This window comes from Borostomias antarcticus (assembly GCF_949987555.1).
Source record: "Borostomias antarcticus genome assembly, chromosome: 8".
Classification (NCBI taxonomy): domain Eukaryota; kingdom Metazoa; phylum Chordata; class Actinopteri; order Stomiiformes; family Stomiidae; genus Borostomias; species Borostomias antarcticus.
Window position 1 is genome coordinate 10,351,039 of NC_140241.1, and position 15,613 is coordinate 10,366,651.

General features: G+C 45.1%; 1 protein-coding gene across 1 annotated transcript; it reads left to right on the plus strand.

Moving 5' to 3' along the window:
• The first annotated feature begins 8,751 nt into the window (after window positions 1-8,751).
• Window positions 8,752-15,301, plus strand: LOC311311936 (uncharacterized protein). The gene is made up of 5 exons (XM_084441755.1): window positions 8,752-8,871; window positions 12,067-12,244; window positions 12,429-12,566; window positions 12,886-13,261; window positions 13,723-15,301. Exons 2-5 carry the CDS (start codon window positions 12,072-12,074, stop codon window positions 13,927-13,929), a joined length of 894 nt encoding a protein of 297 aa, XP_084297881.1. The 5' UTR covers window positions 8,752-8,871; window positions 12,067-12,071; the 3' UTR covers window positions 13,930-15,301.
• The last annotated feature ends 312 nt before the right edge of the window (window positions 15,302-15,613 follow it).

A 15,613-nucleotide genomic window follows, 5' to 3' on the forward strand; every position in this document is an offset into this window, starting at 1 on the left:
TGTAAAAGGGATGTATGCTGCGCTGGTCACGCTTCAATGTCGGATGTGTCGTTTTACGCTGCGTTGGGATCCTGCATTGCTCTTCGCATTTAGCCCTCTGCGTTATTTCAAAGACTAATCACCTGATTATAATGCTGCGTGCATGACATGATCGGTTTGTCGACTGGACGATGGATAGGGTGTTATGCGCGACGTGCAGTTTCTCTATCGTCGCTAATATTTTGCGGGGCCCCTCAGTGGTCTAGGAAACGCTTCTCTTCTGCATAACGGTGCACCGTGTATTTATCAACTATGTTCGTTCGTACATTCCGTTCGTCAATAATTCGTGCGCTGTCGCATGGCTGTCCGGGCAGGGGGAAATTCTTTTCCACGCATCCTCGTCCCCGGCTCAACGATCGAATCGCAGACTCGCTTCCCTTTTTGAATTACAGAGTTCTGCAGACTGTGCCCGGCTGCGGGCGGCCCTGTCCGGCCTGGTCTGCCTCTTCAGCGGATGGTTCTGGACCAAGCGATGCCTCGTGCCCTACTGTATCCGCTGCCCGATGCATGAGAGCTGGTCTGGCCCGGACCGCATTGACCAATGCGACTGCATGGTCTCTTTTCGCTGCGTTCTGCTCCACATTTGATGAACCTCGTGCCCGCTAGCGTTTCGGTTTCTCAGCATTTATTTTCCATCGTGTTGGATCCTGACGGCTGCGGCCTCGATCGGTCGAACGTGTCGTAGCAGGCGTACAAATTCGCATGCGCTGCCTGGACCCCTTCATCGGCATACGAACGCTACCTGGGGCCCGGCGTCCACTACGCTCTGCTCCATATTCAATGTAAACGTCATGCCTGTGAATATTCAATACTATCAGCATTCATAGTTCATTGTGTCGTGTCTAGGCGGCTGCGGCCTCAGTCGGTTAAGAGTTTTGTTGCAGGTGTTCATTCCACATGCGATGCCTGGACCCCTCCACCGTTTCTCTGCTGGGGAACCGATCCGTCCAGCTCCTCCTTAATGGCATCACGAAGAGCATCCCCAAGGCATGGATATACGTCTTCCCTTCACTCCTTCGCTCGTTCATCGGTTAATCGCACGGTTGAGGCAGGGGTGTTTTGGTGGTCACTCGTATTTAATGTTGGAAACAGTCATTCTCACAGCTTTCTATGGGTCTCTTAAAGGAAAATGCTCGTTTTTGACAACCTGGACCTTATTTACGACATATTATAAGAAGTTTGACTCACCGAGATCACTTTGGTGTAGTTCGGAGGCCTGTAGAAGAAATTTAAAATCCAGCGCGAGCCAGTATATCCATGTAATGGCGTCGGACGGGGCAAAGGGAATGCAGTTTCTCAAAATCCATTTTCGGCCGCTAAACGGTTGTTTTCATCAATCAGATTGGAAGAATCTACAGTTGAGATTCCTCAACGCTAGGCATTGTAGTGGTTTTCAAATACGAGGTCTTTAGCCTCTGTAATATGATCTTTACACGCCTCTCCCCCACTTGCTCCAGCACGCATGCGCACAGGCCAGCGCGCAGACTGGCTATTCTCCGGCTCACATTCTCTGCGCTACGATCGGATTGTTGCTGACGAATGACGACGACAATATTCTCGACACCAACAACGATCGTAGCGCAGAGAATGTGAGGGAGAATAGCCAGTCTGCGCGCTGTCCTGTGCGCATGCGTGCTGGAGCAAGTGGGGGAGAGGCGTGTAAAGATCATATTACAGAGGCTAAAGACCTCGTATTTGAAAACCACTACAATGCCTAGCGTTGAGGAATCTCAACTGTAGATTCTTCCAATCTGATTGATGAAAACAACCGTTTAGCGGCCGAAAATGGATTTTGAGAAACTGCATTCCCGTTGCCCCGTCCGACGCGATTACATGGATATACTGGCTCGCGCTGGATTTTAAATTTCTTCTACAGGCCTCCGAACAACACAAAAGTGATCTCGGTGAGTCAAACTTCTTATAATATGTCGTAAATAAGGTCCAGGTTGTCAAAAACGAGCATTTTCCTTTAAGGTCGGTGAATATTCTACACGCACATTGTCATTCAACCCCGCGCACGACCTCACTCGGGCAGATGTCACGTTGCACGCGCGCTATTTCGTCCTGCACCTGAAGCATTCAAAGGCGGACAGAGCTGGTGCCGGCGTGACCGTTTATTTATCTGGCAATAACACCTTGTTTTGTCCTCTGTCCTCCATGAGCTCCTACCTGACGAGCAGACCCCAGGCCGGTGAGGGGGAGCCCCTCTTCATAAGAGAGGCAAAGCCCATGACCGGAGCCTGGTTTGCCGCCAGACTCCGCGCCCTCTGCCAGGCGTGCGGGCTCCCACCGGTCCGGTACACTGCACACTCCCTCCGTATAGGAGCGGCAACCACCGCCGCCGCCATCGCCCCGGTGTCTACCCTGAAGTCCATGGGCCGATGGTCCTCGTCTGCTTATGGACGCTACCTACGGCCCGGAGTCCAGGACATTCTGGATGCCCAGAGAACTATGAGTGGACTGTGACATTGGGTTGGGGGGGTACTGCGTATTCAGGCGGTCATGTGGCTGGTGCACTATTAAATGTTGTCTGGCTCATCAGTCAGAGCGCTCTCCGTCAACCCTTCTGCGCATGCGGGCCGCGGAGTTGCTGGTGTGTTCTTGGGGGGTAGTTTGCAGGTATTCCACCAGCGTCGGCCGGTGGATGCCAGAGTAGCCGCTAGCTGGTCTCTGTGGCTTTCCATGGCGGGCGCCATGGACGCAGAGACACGAGGCTGTATCTCCCGCGGAACCCACGAAGCGTCGGCCCGTGGGGACCAGGGACTTTAATGTACAGCAGTCCTCCTGTGGCACTCTTTGACGGTCTTAGTGGGCTGAGTTACCTCCGAGCGTCTTCCCGATCGCGGCCCACTCTGATCGTCATTGAGGCAGGATGCCGTTCCCCCTTCCTGGCTCTCTGGGCCAAGGGCTTGGCCCAGAGGGGGGGAACACCTAGATTGCCTCCCCCTGCTAACGCGCTTTCCACGCCGGTGGAAGGCAGGGGGCCCCCCGGACAGAGCACACCGCCAAAAATTCATATGCATGTATTATGCCGCTTGTATAATAAATGTTCAAATTTGACAAAAGTGATCTCGTCTGAATATTGGATTTGTCAAAATCACTTAGAATCAATTAGAAACCCTTATACAATATTATTGTTCCACATCCAAAATGAGATTGCCACTCAGAAATAACAAAAATGCAAAATAAAATAAAGAGCCTAGCTGCAGCAATATCAAGGTTATTTGTTGTGCACAACCGTGTCCCACAGTGTTCTGAGCCACTGGTGCTCGGAATGGTCTTACTTCTGATTGAAGAGAAATCTTCCTAGTGTCCTTTGTTTTGAAGCAAAGGAGCCAAATGCTGGCGCGATGTCCAGACAGTCCAAGCAGTCCGCATGCACCCGTCACGTGCACCCACAAAGGTCCCGTCTCTCCAGCGCAGATGTCGCAGCAGCAGCAGCACACAGTATGGTCTAATACAGAAGCAGGATTTCAGACACACAATTCTGTGGTAGACACACCAAATACTTGGGAATAATATACTCTTTCAATAATTTCTCTATAGGCTACGCAGCAGAACTTTCCCTCTTGTCACCCATCAATCATTTCTCTAAAACAGCACGTGCACGCAGGCGCAGCTGTATATAGCTAGCTTTGCAGAGAACGTCATGCACGAATCAATGCACACCGTGCAGAATAGTATCAAACCTGTTGCATTGAATTGCATTGCTAAAACATGACAACCTAAAGTGCAAAATGACAAACATCAAAATGATCGTTTGATAACATGCACAACCTTCTAGAACAGTATTGCAATTAAACAGAATGACCAGGAAAACGAATTGTCACTCGCATTGCAAAGAGTAAGACAGCTAGTTACGTTCTGTCGCTAGCTAGTACAATAGACTACATGTGGATTAGTCAAGTTATCAACAAAATACTTATTTTCAATACTCAAACTCAAATGAGCTTACCTAATACAGAAGCAGGATTTCAGACACACAATTCTGTGGTAGACACACCAAATACTTGGGAATAATATACTCTTTCAATAATTTCTCTATAGGCTACGCAGCAGAACTTTCCCTCTTGTCACCCATCAATCATTTCTCTAAAACAGCACGTGCACGCAGGCGCAGCTGTATAAAGCTAGGGGGCGCTGCCGTAAAGAGATGTTCATTATACCAAATATGCAGCAGGCCTATAACTTAGATGAAAAATTAGTATACTTTATGTCAAGTTAGTGTCTGAAATGTATGGTATGAAGATATATAAGCATTGATAACTAAACCACTTTTGTGGGTGGGTTACAGACATACCAGACGATAGCCCATTCCAGAAGAAGTTCTTGAAGAAACTTGCCGCAGCGGGCCCGTCGGGGGATCCGGATCGGCTTAAATCGGAAACCACAGCTGTGGTGGGACCTGCCTGCTATTCTTACAACGCGCGCTATTCTTATGACCCGCGCCAATGCATTTAATCTATACAAATAAAGACGACTTATAATAGTCAATGCCAAATTTATTATTGGATAAGTCAGCGTTCTTACCTTCGTTTTTGATACTAGTTAGCTAGCGAAGTGTCATTGAGATATATGCTAACAAACAGCATGTGTAGAAGGGCACTTTACAGTTCTCATTAGCCTACCACATGCACAACTTTTATAGTGTGAAATGTAACCTTTAGTAAAATACGTTTTAAAATACTACTTGTGAGACATGAATAGTGGAGCATGTCTGTCAGTCGAAGGATAGTCCCGTGCAAAGTTGCCTTGGACTTGAGTGAAGTGGCGGTCAACGAACCGCTGGTAAGTCAGCCCAACATTTGCAAATAATTGAGGCACACAATTTTATCCTTCACGTTCGTGGGGGGGATTCGCTTTACCATACCACATGGAAATATGTTTTCAGATTTTTCTTAGCCTGGCCACTTTCTTTGTTCATCATAAATCCGGCTAGTTTAGCTAAACTTGTTTGAACACCACCAGCTCCTTGCCTCAGTAACTAGCTAGCTAGCTAGACTTGTCAGTGAAGTGTTGACAAACTTGACATTAGTTCGATTGACAGCTGATATAATTTTGTGTTGGAGGGGCGTGAGGGGCACCTGTGCACTGTATGTGTTGCATGACTTGACTTTAAACCATGTTGCTTTTGGAAAATTAAGTTTAAAAAAACAACGTATTAGTGATATTTCCCCCCCAGGAACACAGAAAACTGTTAGTTCAATACATTTGAAATGAGTTTAAAGTCGCACTGAAACGGACATATGTTTAGAGGAATTTCATTAGAACATTGACACGTGGACGGGTTTTAAGAACTTGATAGAAGGATAGCGTTGATTGACAGGTGGATGTCTGAGATTATTGGCCTAAAATCCAAGGTACCTGTTGTCGTCATTGCACGTGACCTACCGTTTTCCAGGAAGTAAAAAATGATATACTTTGATATAAGATTACAACAAAAGTAGAACTTTGTAATTTTTTGGGCATACATCGTTGAATAGGTGAACACTATGACCAATTATGTGAACCAAAATGGGACAGAATGCTTTTTTCATTTCAGTGTGACTTTAAGAACAAAAGGTAGAACAAACTCAGTCAAAATGGGTACAGAGCACCAAACATTAAGTCAGGTTAATGTATTGTTGTTAATGTTTTACAGTGATGTGATGAAATTGGAAGAGGTTTCAAGGTTTTTGTACATCAACCTTTTGACGAGCTACAAAATGTGTTGGAGCCCCTAAATAAACCTCTCAGCATAAAAATCACCATGGGAACAGAGGGTATCCATGTTTTGCATATGAAAGACTGGTCCTTTGACATAATATAGGCTAAAAATGGCACCGAATGATATTTCGAACAAATGTTCCAACAGAGTGATGCTTTCACACTTCCTGATGTGTTAGTAAGACAAGCAGGCATGATAAGGCAGCCTAAATGCACAACCAGACCAGAAATAACTTTGTGTATAACTATAACTAGGCATAAACCAAATCTAACCAAAATACAAAATCTGATCATTGAGAGCATAGTTTGGGGCAAGTGTCCACCCTCGCAACACCTAGAACCTATTGAATCTCGCTCATGTGATTGGACCGCAAGCACCCAAATTGAGCCGAACGGCATTCTCTCCTTTTTCAATCTGGCAGGGAGGCACTGCTCTAATGCATTGCAAATACAAACGGGTATCGACCCAACGAGGAGGAGTGGGGAGCCATGGAGGGAGGGCGGGGGGTGAGGGCAAGTGGATATTAAAGGTCAGAGGAGAGGTGTGCTGCATTCTGTCTCACCTTTGTTAAAGCCACAGCACATACACCTTCTGTAGCCGATGTAACCGCATTACTGGAGACCTGGGAGGCTGGGGTGTGGCTGGGGGACGAGAGAAAGACCCAATTCCATTAGAAACACTTCACTCCTAATGCAGACAAACTATTCTCCTGCCCAAGGACAATCATTACCTGAGGGGAAGGAGGCGGTATGTGTGTGTTAGGGGAAGAGATGCTTATACTGGCGCTGATCTTGAAAGGGCTGAGCCGATCGATCGCATTAAGCTCCCTGCGAAACAGAGAAATCAATATGTTTTTAAAGGCGAAGCAGGTTGTCGTGCGGTGTGTGTGTGTGTGTGTGTGTGTGTGTGTGTGTGTGTGTGCGTGTGTGTGTGGGCGCTTCATTGACAGCAGGCGCCGCAGTCGGAGAACGGCTCACACTGAAACAGCGGGAAAATGATCTGAATTTGAGGTCAGGTTGTCAGATTCTCAGCCATTATCTTCCAGATCAATGATCTTGTGAGGAATGTGTTTGATGCTTCGAAAAGAAATTCCATTCATACAGAAGACACGGGGAGTCATAATGAAATACCAACAAGACAAAAAAAACTAGTGTGAAAATACAATAGTAGCCTAACAGAAACCTCTTCTTACAGTTGCGTGGAGGCTTTGGCTGTAAGGAGTCAGGCCAGACCGATCTTGGGTTCCACAACATCCCTACATCCCTCCTCAGCGGGGCAGGAAGCCCAACGACCCTGGGCTCTTCAGCCAAAGGAACCGCTTGTTTAAAGAACAAACGCCACAGTCAACCCTGCAGTCAATGACTGGAATCTGCCTACTGAGGCAGAGGCTGAGGAAATGGAGCAGGAGTGCCGGCCAAAGGGTGTTAGGATGTGCGTGCCTCTATGCCTTTTTCGGTCACAGAAACACACCACCGCATGTCGGTGACAGCTTTACTTTTTTGCATAAAACTTACATGATGGCAGTCACCTTATAATCCCTCCATCTGTTCTCGTTCGTCCTTTTCCACCCCATCTTCCCCCTTTCGATCTCTCCCTCTCTCTCTCTCTCTCTCTCTCTCTCTCTCTCTCTCTCTCTCTCTCTCTCTCACACACACACATACGCACGCACACTCACACACACACAGCAATAATTTCCCCTTGAGTTGGCATCTGGGGCAGGGACTATGATCCAACTGAGGAATGGGGGTTATAGAGGCAGAGGGAGAGACCAGACAGCTATCTAACAAACTGGATCCTGCCCAGCCACGACCAAACTGACGGCACCTTATAAAAGACAACCATGAAGCCACCTTGGAATGGATGTGTGGACGAGAGTGAGAGTCAGAGAGGGACAGAGAGAGAGAGAGTATGATGGAGAGCTGAAGAGAGGGAGGAAGAGAGAGAAATGGTTCAGATGGATGTGCCCTCTAGTGGCCATTGAGAGGAACAGCACATTCGAACACCTGTCTGGACAGTGGATGACGTCATGAGTGAAACTCCTGGGACTAGTCAGGCAGACGGACTCACCGCTCTGCAGACGCATCCAGACACATAACCTTGGCTGTTCGTTTCAGTAGGTCACACAGACACAAATCTGCTTTAACAGTGTTATAACAGTTGTAGATAATATTGGGAAACGTCGTAAATATCTTACTTGACCAGATGTAGCCTCAGCACTCTCACAGTTGGCTGTAGACCCGTGTCTTAGAGAAGACGGGGACATATTATCCTCAAGTTTTCTCCCTCGTTGACACTGATATACACATGAAACCTGTACAAAAACTGCATTTCCCCCCACATAAGTGCATACAAATAGGCTACAAGATAGATAGACAGACAGATACTTTAATGATCCCCTAGGGGGAATCATTGCATAGTGAAATGGCCACACACACAGGCAGGTCTGCAAGATGCAGTCAAGCGGTCCTGTGTTGGCATCTCTGGGTGCGGTACTGACCAGAGACATCAGAGCTCATTCTGCAAGGGGCCAGTCAAAGGGGGTCTGGATCCTTGCAACACATGGTCCATATAGTATCCACAGACAGGCAAACAGTCTTCAATGTAGGCTACTTCATCAGTTTCTTTATAATAATTTATTAAAATGGGTATAGTCTATCATTTTAATGTTTTATTACTATGCAAACTATAATACCCTTTCAAGCTGACATAAATGGGGCAATGCTAGACATAAAAATGAATAAAAGGGATAGGCGACAAATTAGAGAAGATGGATGACAAAAGATGACTAATCGTGACAAGTCGGCAACCGGGGCTTTCCATATTTGGGCGATACGCGCTGTCTCTAGCGTAGGCTTTAATAGCAGCAGCAGCGTTGCTCACACTCTGAGTAAGGAAGTGAGTCAGATGACGGTAATGTTACGTCTCGCTGATAGCAGCCCAACAGATACAACAGGCCAATGCAAAACCAGTAACGTGGATTGCTTTGACTGCAGGCTACAGGACAAAGAACAAGGAAGCAACATGTGCTGACAATAATCACACAAGTCATTAGCAATACACGGCCAACTGAAGAGGAAATAAAGAACGGACCGTCAATTTAGTGGATATTTATAAACGCCAAATTGGTAAGTATTTAATCATGTTTATAGTATTTAATCGTATATATATTTTAGTTGGTTGTCAATGTTTTATTGTTGAATTCATGTTATTATTATTTTTTACATGCGGAAATAAACCTCGTATTATTGAAATAGGAGCCTATAGTAACTTACATTTCCATAGCTCTGGCTTATTGGCTAGGCGATATTGTAAACAAAAAAAGTAGTCCGCCATAGTTTGCATAGTAATAAAACAATAATAAAGTATCCTATGTATAGCCTATAGTTTGTGTCTATACGAAATAAGAAAGATCGTATCAATGTGCGATATTAGTGGATTCTATCGATTATTGTAGCCTATATAAATATTTCTGATCACTTTGTTTTCGATGGGATAGGCTAGCCTACTTAAACTAATAAGTTAGGTCTACATGCAAACTTGCTACATTTCCCGTATTGCGTAAAACCCATTGGTCATAGAATTTCCATAGGGGCTTTACAGGCGGCTCGTGGCCAGGGTGGTTATAGGGGGTTATGGTTTACGCACCGAGAACAACGAAAAAGACGCAATATAAAATTGGCAGATGTCAACAGTGTCACGTTGACCTCTTGTATGAAAATAGCTTACAGTCTTCGTGGGAACTATTGTTTTCTGAAAAGAAAATTGGCTACCATGTTACATTTTATCGGAAATTCAGTGAACTCTTCCCTTTTCTCCCCCTGTGACCACAAAAACACGTGGTGAAGCCTTACTAGTCGTAGGCAGTGCACGTTTCCCCTCCTTGTGAGCCTGAAGCGTAGAACCAGTTTCTCAGACTCCTGTTTCGCTTTGTCTCCATGCGAGGCCGTGGTGGGTGCATTGACATTCAAAACCTCAGACATCTCTGAAGTTTCCCCTGAGTATTCTGTCTACAGTAGGCTACAAAGTACCCAAATTCAGGTGGCTCACATGTTTTTGTATATTGTTTTTGTATATTGTTCAGCCAACACGTGGAAGCTTCACTGAACAAGCTTCAGCAATAATGCCAGTGGCCTGCTCGAGCAAAATACATCTTCATTGGTTTGAGTGCTTTAAAATGCAAATACCTGGTGTCAATACCCTACACAAAAAGTCCACAGGCTAGTCGTCAGGTCTGAATATTGTAGGTCTATAAGCACGCTGACAGTTTAAAAGTGGGATAACAAGGCTCTGCTAATTGGTTTCTGTGAGTTGTGTGGTTGCTGGTCTGTATGGGGTGAGTTACTGTTTACACACATATCAATAACGGACTCTGCACTGTCAACACCTCAGTGATTATTAAAGCAGTCCACCAGGCAGCAGACAGCTGTCTTAATAGAGGGGTAAATATGTCAATCAGGCGGCTCAGCGCTACACGTCTATAGCTACTGTCTGGTGACGGACTCCTACAGGATGTGCTTGCAGATCCGCTGACTGAATCAGAATAGGCTGCATTCAATATGATGAGTCAATCACAGACTTGTTTGCCCTACCTGACAAGAACAGGGCTGGCTAATTCCAGTGAGATAATGACAACTTATAGCCTGTTTAAGTTCCAACTGTCATGTTTTTGACCTGTAAAACGTGGCCTCATCCTAAATGTATATATATATTTTATTAATTAATTTGATTAAAATTACCAATGGTTAATACACTTTTGTATAGTGGAAGACTTCACTGCCAGACTGCTACTTGTCAGTTTAGGTAGGTAAGAAGTCCTTTGTAGATGGGGTTGTCAGTCTGAAGTAGGGGTAGTCTGTGTCTGTAACTTCACTCATGGCACTCCAACTGGCAGTTTTAACATGTACCATAGTAATCATACTTGATTCCTAGCTCACTCTTCCAAAACACCTGTACCAACAAATGGTACATTCTGTGGTGTAAGACAAAGCTATTGCAAACAGTTATATCAGCTATTTGAAACAGGAAATCCCTCAAACAACACATGTCTGTATTCACCATTCATTCACCAAGTTCAAGCTGATACTCAAATGTTTGTTATATTATAATACTCTGTCACAGCACCCTACAGTAAAGACAAAATGTGAAAACTATATTCTAAAGGTAAATAGTAAATAAAAAAATTATTTTCAACAATACATCAGTATGCCATAACAGAGGCAGTACTACACTGTATAAGCCAGTAGCAAATTTAACCCTTTGTACTTATTTTTTAAAATTTATTATTGGCATCAAATATACATGATTTAAAACTTGTAAATGATATAGAGCTAGGGATGATTGAGCTGTTAGCTGTAAGATAAAGCTCTAAAAATACATTCTAATTATCCCGTCACACAAGCTGATGCAACAGTGGTGTTTCTCGGTTTGACCCTCATTTTTGTCACCAACAATAACAAACAGCTCTAGTGCGCACCTTGAAACGAGGAAGTGAAGGCCAGGGTGTGTCTGCTCTCACACTGCTGCTCTCCCCCGCCAGCCAACCAGCTGCACGGCCACATCTCCAACAACAGTCTGACTATTCTACCCAAACAGACAGACTTATCTAAAGACCTGCCGCTAACCGGATCGGACAGGCTTTGCATGAGCGTCACAAAGTACTCGAATGGAAACAGCAGAGTTGGTTTGCATCTTGTTTGCCTCTGCTGAGACCAGAGTCCTTGGTTCTCTGTGTGTCAACATGACAGAAGGTCTGGTACAAGGCTAGCCTGGCTCCAGCCCCTGAATCAGAATTTTCAAAATGCGATTCATGGTCTGAAAAGACTTGTCTCTGGTTGGAATTCCAATCAGGCCAATCAGCGTCCTCTGAATGCGATTTCAAATGCTGTGATTGGTTAACGGATGAACTAGTCGCTGAGGACTCCCTCTTCGCCAAACGCCCATCTCAGAATACAGCTGCAATGGGAGCTTGTTAAGACTGAATGATGAAGTGAAGCGAAATGCAGTTCAGTCAGAGTGTCAAGATAGTAGGAGGCAGCAATATGAACCAATCTCTCTCCCATGAACCAAACAGATAAACAAGTCTGTACCAAGGTAAGAAAACTAGAAAACACAAGATCTGACTACACAAGGAAGTGCTGTTATCAGCAGAGCTCGAGTTCCTGCTGCCCTACATCAGACTGAAAGAGTCATTTCATGTCTGTTGGCTTTAAATTGCATCATCGTTGTTGACAACACACCACATGATCCAGTCGGAGCGAATCCTTGATGTTAACCGGTGACCACAACATAAAACAGCTTCCCCTGTATCTGTGTTTCCATAGAAACGATGAAGCGAGAGGTGAACGCGGGGGTGAACTTCCTGAGGCGTCTGGCTGTGGAGCGCGGAGGGCTGGTCGGAGACAAAGCCGACGTGTTTGCGGAAAAGCTTCGGGGGCTTCTGTGTGAGAAGTATGACAAGCACTGGTATCCCGACAACCCCAGCAAGGGACAGGCATTCAGGTAAATGACTGAACAGGAAGTGGGTTCGTGAGAATTTCACGGTCACAATGACATGGTTCCCTTATCTTTGAAATGATGCATCCTCTCTGTGTGTAGAACTGCTTGTTGCTGTTGGATCACACTGTATCTAGGTTAGGCATTTAGAGCGGCGTGGTTGACCTTTGACCCCTCCGCCCCTCTCAAGGTGCATCAGGATTAACAACGGCGGCGTGTCGGACGAGGCGGTGTTGAGGGCGTGCGAGGAGAGCAAGCTCAAACCCAAAGAGCTGGGCCTCCCTCGTGAGATCACTGTGTGGATTGACCCCCTGGAGGTGTGCGCAAGGTGAGTCACTCTATCGCACGCGTACGCACAGGTACACACACACACACACACACGCTCAAAACAACAGCACGACATGACCGTCGACAGGATGCCACGCCTCAGACAGAGAGTGCCAGGGCAGAAAAACAGGACTGCCTTCCAGCCAGATTGTGGTGTGGGAGGGTACCATCATCCCTGACACGGGAGGATTCCTTTGGGATGAGTCATGAGTGAAGGAGGACACACGAGGAGGAGGAGGAGGAGGAGGAGGTTGTGATTGACGGTGCTTGCGGTGGTCGTACGGAAAACTTAAATTTACACATTTCTTCACATCACACAGGTCAGGAGAGAACTGCAGACACTTCACCGTGGCTCGTTTTAAAGAGGGAGAGGAGGACGAACGCGGAGAGGCGAAGAGAGAGCAGGACGAGGACTCCTCCTCCTCCTCGCCGGGCTCCGTGAACCTCGACACATCCGACTACCACTCCGCCAGCTCGTCCGACTGCGGCTCCGCGTTGTCCAGCGACGTGGAGGAGGAGGAGGGGGGGGGGAAGGACAGGGAGACGGAGGGGAGGGAGGACAAGAGGGAGAAAAAGGAGGACAAGGCGAAGGCGCCGGAGGCCAGGCCATGCGTCATTACGATGGTGCCCAGGCTCCGGGAGCGCTTTCGAGTGGAGCAGCTGCGGGCTCAGCAGCAGAAGATCACCAAAACCCTGGTAAACCAACTCACTTTAAACTCCACTGAGGTGGCCGACAGCATGCCCGCCAGAACAATTAGTCAAAATTCTTGGTCAAAATTTCATTTTAAGTTTCCTGTGCATGACAGTGGGATTTTTAAGCGGTATCAAATTTAGTCTAGCATGGCTACCGTCATTGGAAAAAAAAGTCTCCTGTTTTTGGAGGATTAATGTCAATGTCATTGTCATTTTATTTATATAGCACCATTCATACAAATCAGTGTAACACATAGTGCTTTACATAAAAAGAGATTGATAAAAACAAATCATGTCACCAGTGAGAAAACTTTTAAAAGAAATAATAAAAGTAAAAGAATTAAAAATTAAAAGCTAATGTAAAATAGAATAAAAACGAATGAAAGCTCAAGCATCAGTGCTTATCTCCTTGCCTCTCACTGCCTCCTCCTCCTCCTCTTCTCCTCCTCTCTTTCTCTCTGTAGGTCCCCACCACTCTGCAGTACTTCTACCACCCTGCACCTGTGCCGGCCCCTGCCTGGAAGAAGGGTCCCGTCTTCCTCACCACAGTATGTGCTCCTCCACCTCCGCCACCTGTGTTTGGTTACTACGTCATGCCCCCGCCCCCCCCACCGCCCCAGTTCATCATGCCCCACGCCGCGCTCCAGCCCTGGGGGGTTGTGACGGGTTAAACCAAAAAAAAACTAAGAGGGGAGAGTTGGAAAAAGGATTATTAAGCCACATTTCTTTCTGAGCCAATCATGCTTGCAGTAGGTCATGATCAGTGTAGTCTATGCAGGATTCTGGTGAAAATGAACTTCCTTCTGGCACAATCTTCTACTGTAGCTCACAAAATCTTGTGCAATTGCTTTCTCTATTATATTATTATGTTTTTTTCAGGTTTTGGAGTCTTTAACTTACTATGGTAGTGATGCCACTGAAGCTAGCAGGGAATACATTCATATCAGGCCTTATCAGGCAAATATACTCTCCTTATTGAGAAGGGGAGAACAGTGACTCTTCTTACCTATGAAGGGCTACTGGTACAGCCATGTTATGCTCCCAATAAATCTCTGGTATTAATCTATTGATGTTACTTAGTCTAAGAGCTGCACAAAACCATCTAGTATGATCTGCACTAAAGATACTCGGTGCACAGATCTCAGGGACCATCAGCAATAGGCTGAATGCCAACAATGTCTTTTTATTTTAGATGGTTTGTGAATGTATTAATTCCCTTCAATCTCTCGCCTGAATGAGTCCTACCACTTGCTGAAATGATGATTTCCACTATACAGAAATTATGGAAATCAATCAATCAATCAATCAATCAATCAAAGCTTTATTTGTATAGCGTATTTCATACCCAGAGGCAACACAATGCGCTTTACAGAGAACAAGGGAGGTGGGCAGACGTCCCACCCCTACATATTCCAGAGGGAAGCAAAAAAACAGTAATCACCCGGGGGCCAGTAAAAATTCTTCCCTGACCCCTCTCAACAAGGCGATCGAGCAAGCTCCTGGAAATATGAAATCATTAGCAGAAAATCTTTTGTTGACTATTTGTCAACTGATTTTAGCCTAATATGCTTGTAAATACCGCAGCCTTTTGTTATCTCAAGCTACATTTATTTTGCATTTAGAATGTGTAGTAGCTTTTTATGTACTTGGCCACCAGGGGTGCCCTCCTCTGTACAGTCAAATCCTATGCATATTATTTATGATTATCTTTTCACTTGCTCTAACAGGTTTTTATGGGGCTGTTTGTTTTAAGTCATTATTGTGTTTTTATTATTTGTTATACATTTAAAAAAATATTTCTATCACATGAAGTGGGTCTGAAATGCAGCGTCTGCATTGTATAATCATATGTATAATCATTCTTACATGAAAATGTAACTGTAAATAGCTTTTCACACTAGAAATTATAACCCTGGAATATACAGCACATATTTTTTGATACTATAAATAGTTTCAATCACTGATACGTAGTTCCTGTAGTTTTATACTAGTGTTATTTGCTTGTTGATCTGTTTTAGTGCATATTTATTTACTTTGCTTGTCTACTCAGGTTAGGTGATGACAGTCTGATAAATACTGTATGTCCCTGTGTGTTTTCACTTTTTTATATAACCATCACCACCTTGTCACAGATGATTAAATCTGTTTTGGACTGAAGCAATTGTCATGTTTTTGTGTAGGCTAAACATCGTTAGGGGGAAATGAGTCAGTCAATTTTATTTGTCACTACATCATAGAGGTACGAGTAATGACATTTTCTTCCATTAGATCCTAAATTGTTCAATATAGAGAATTAAAAAAAAACTACTAAAGTATAAAGGGAAACTGTTAAGTATCTAGATTCAAGATACAGAG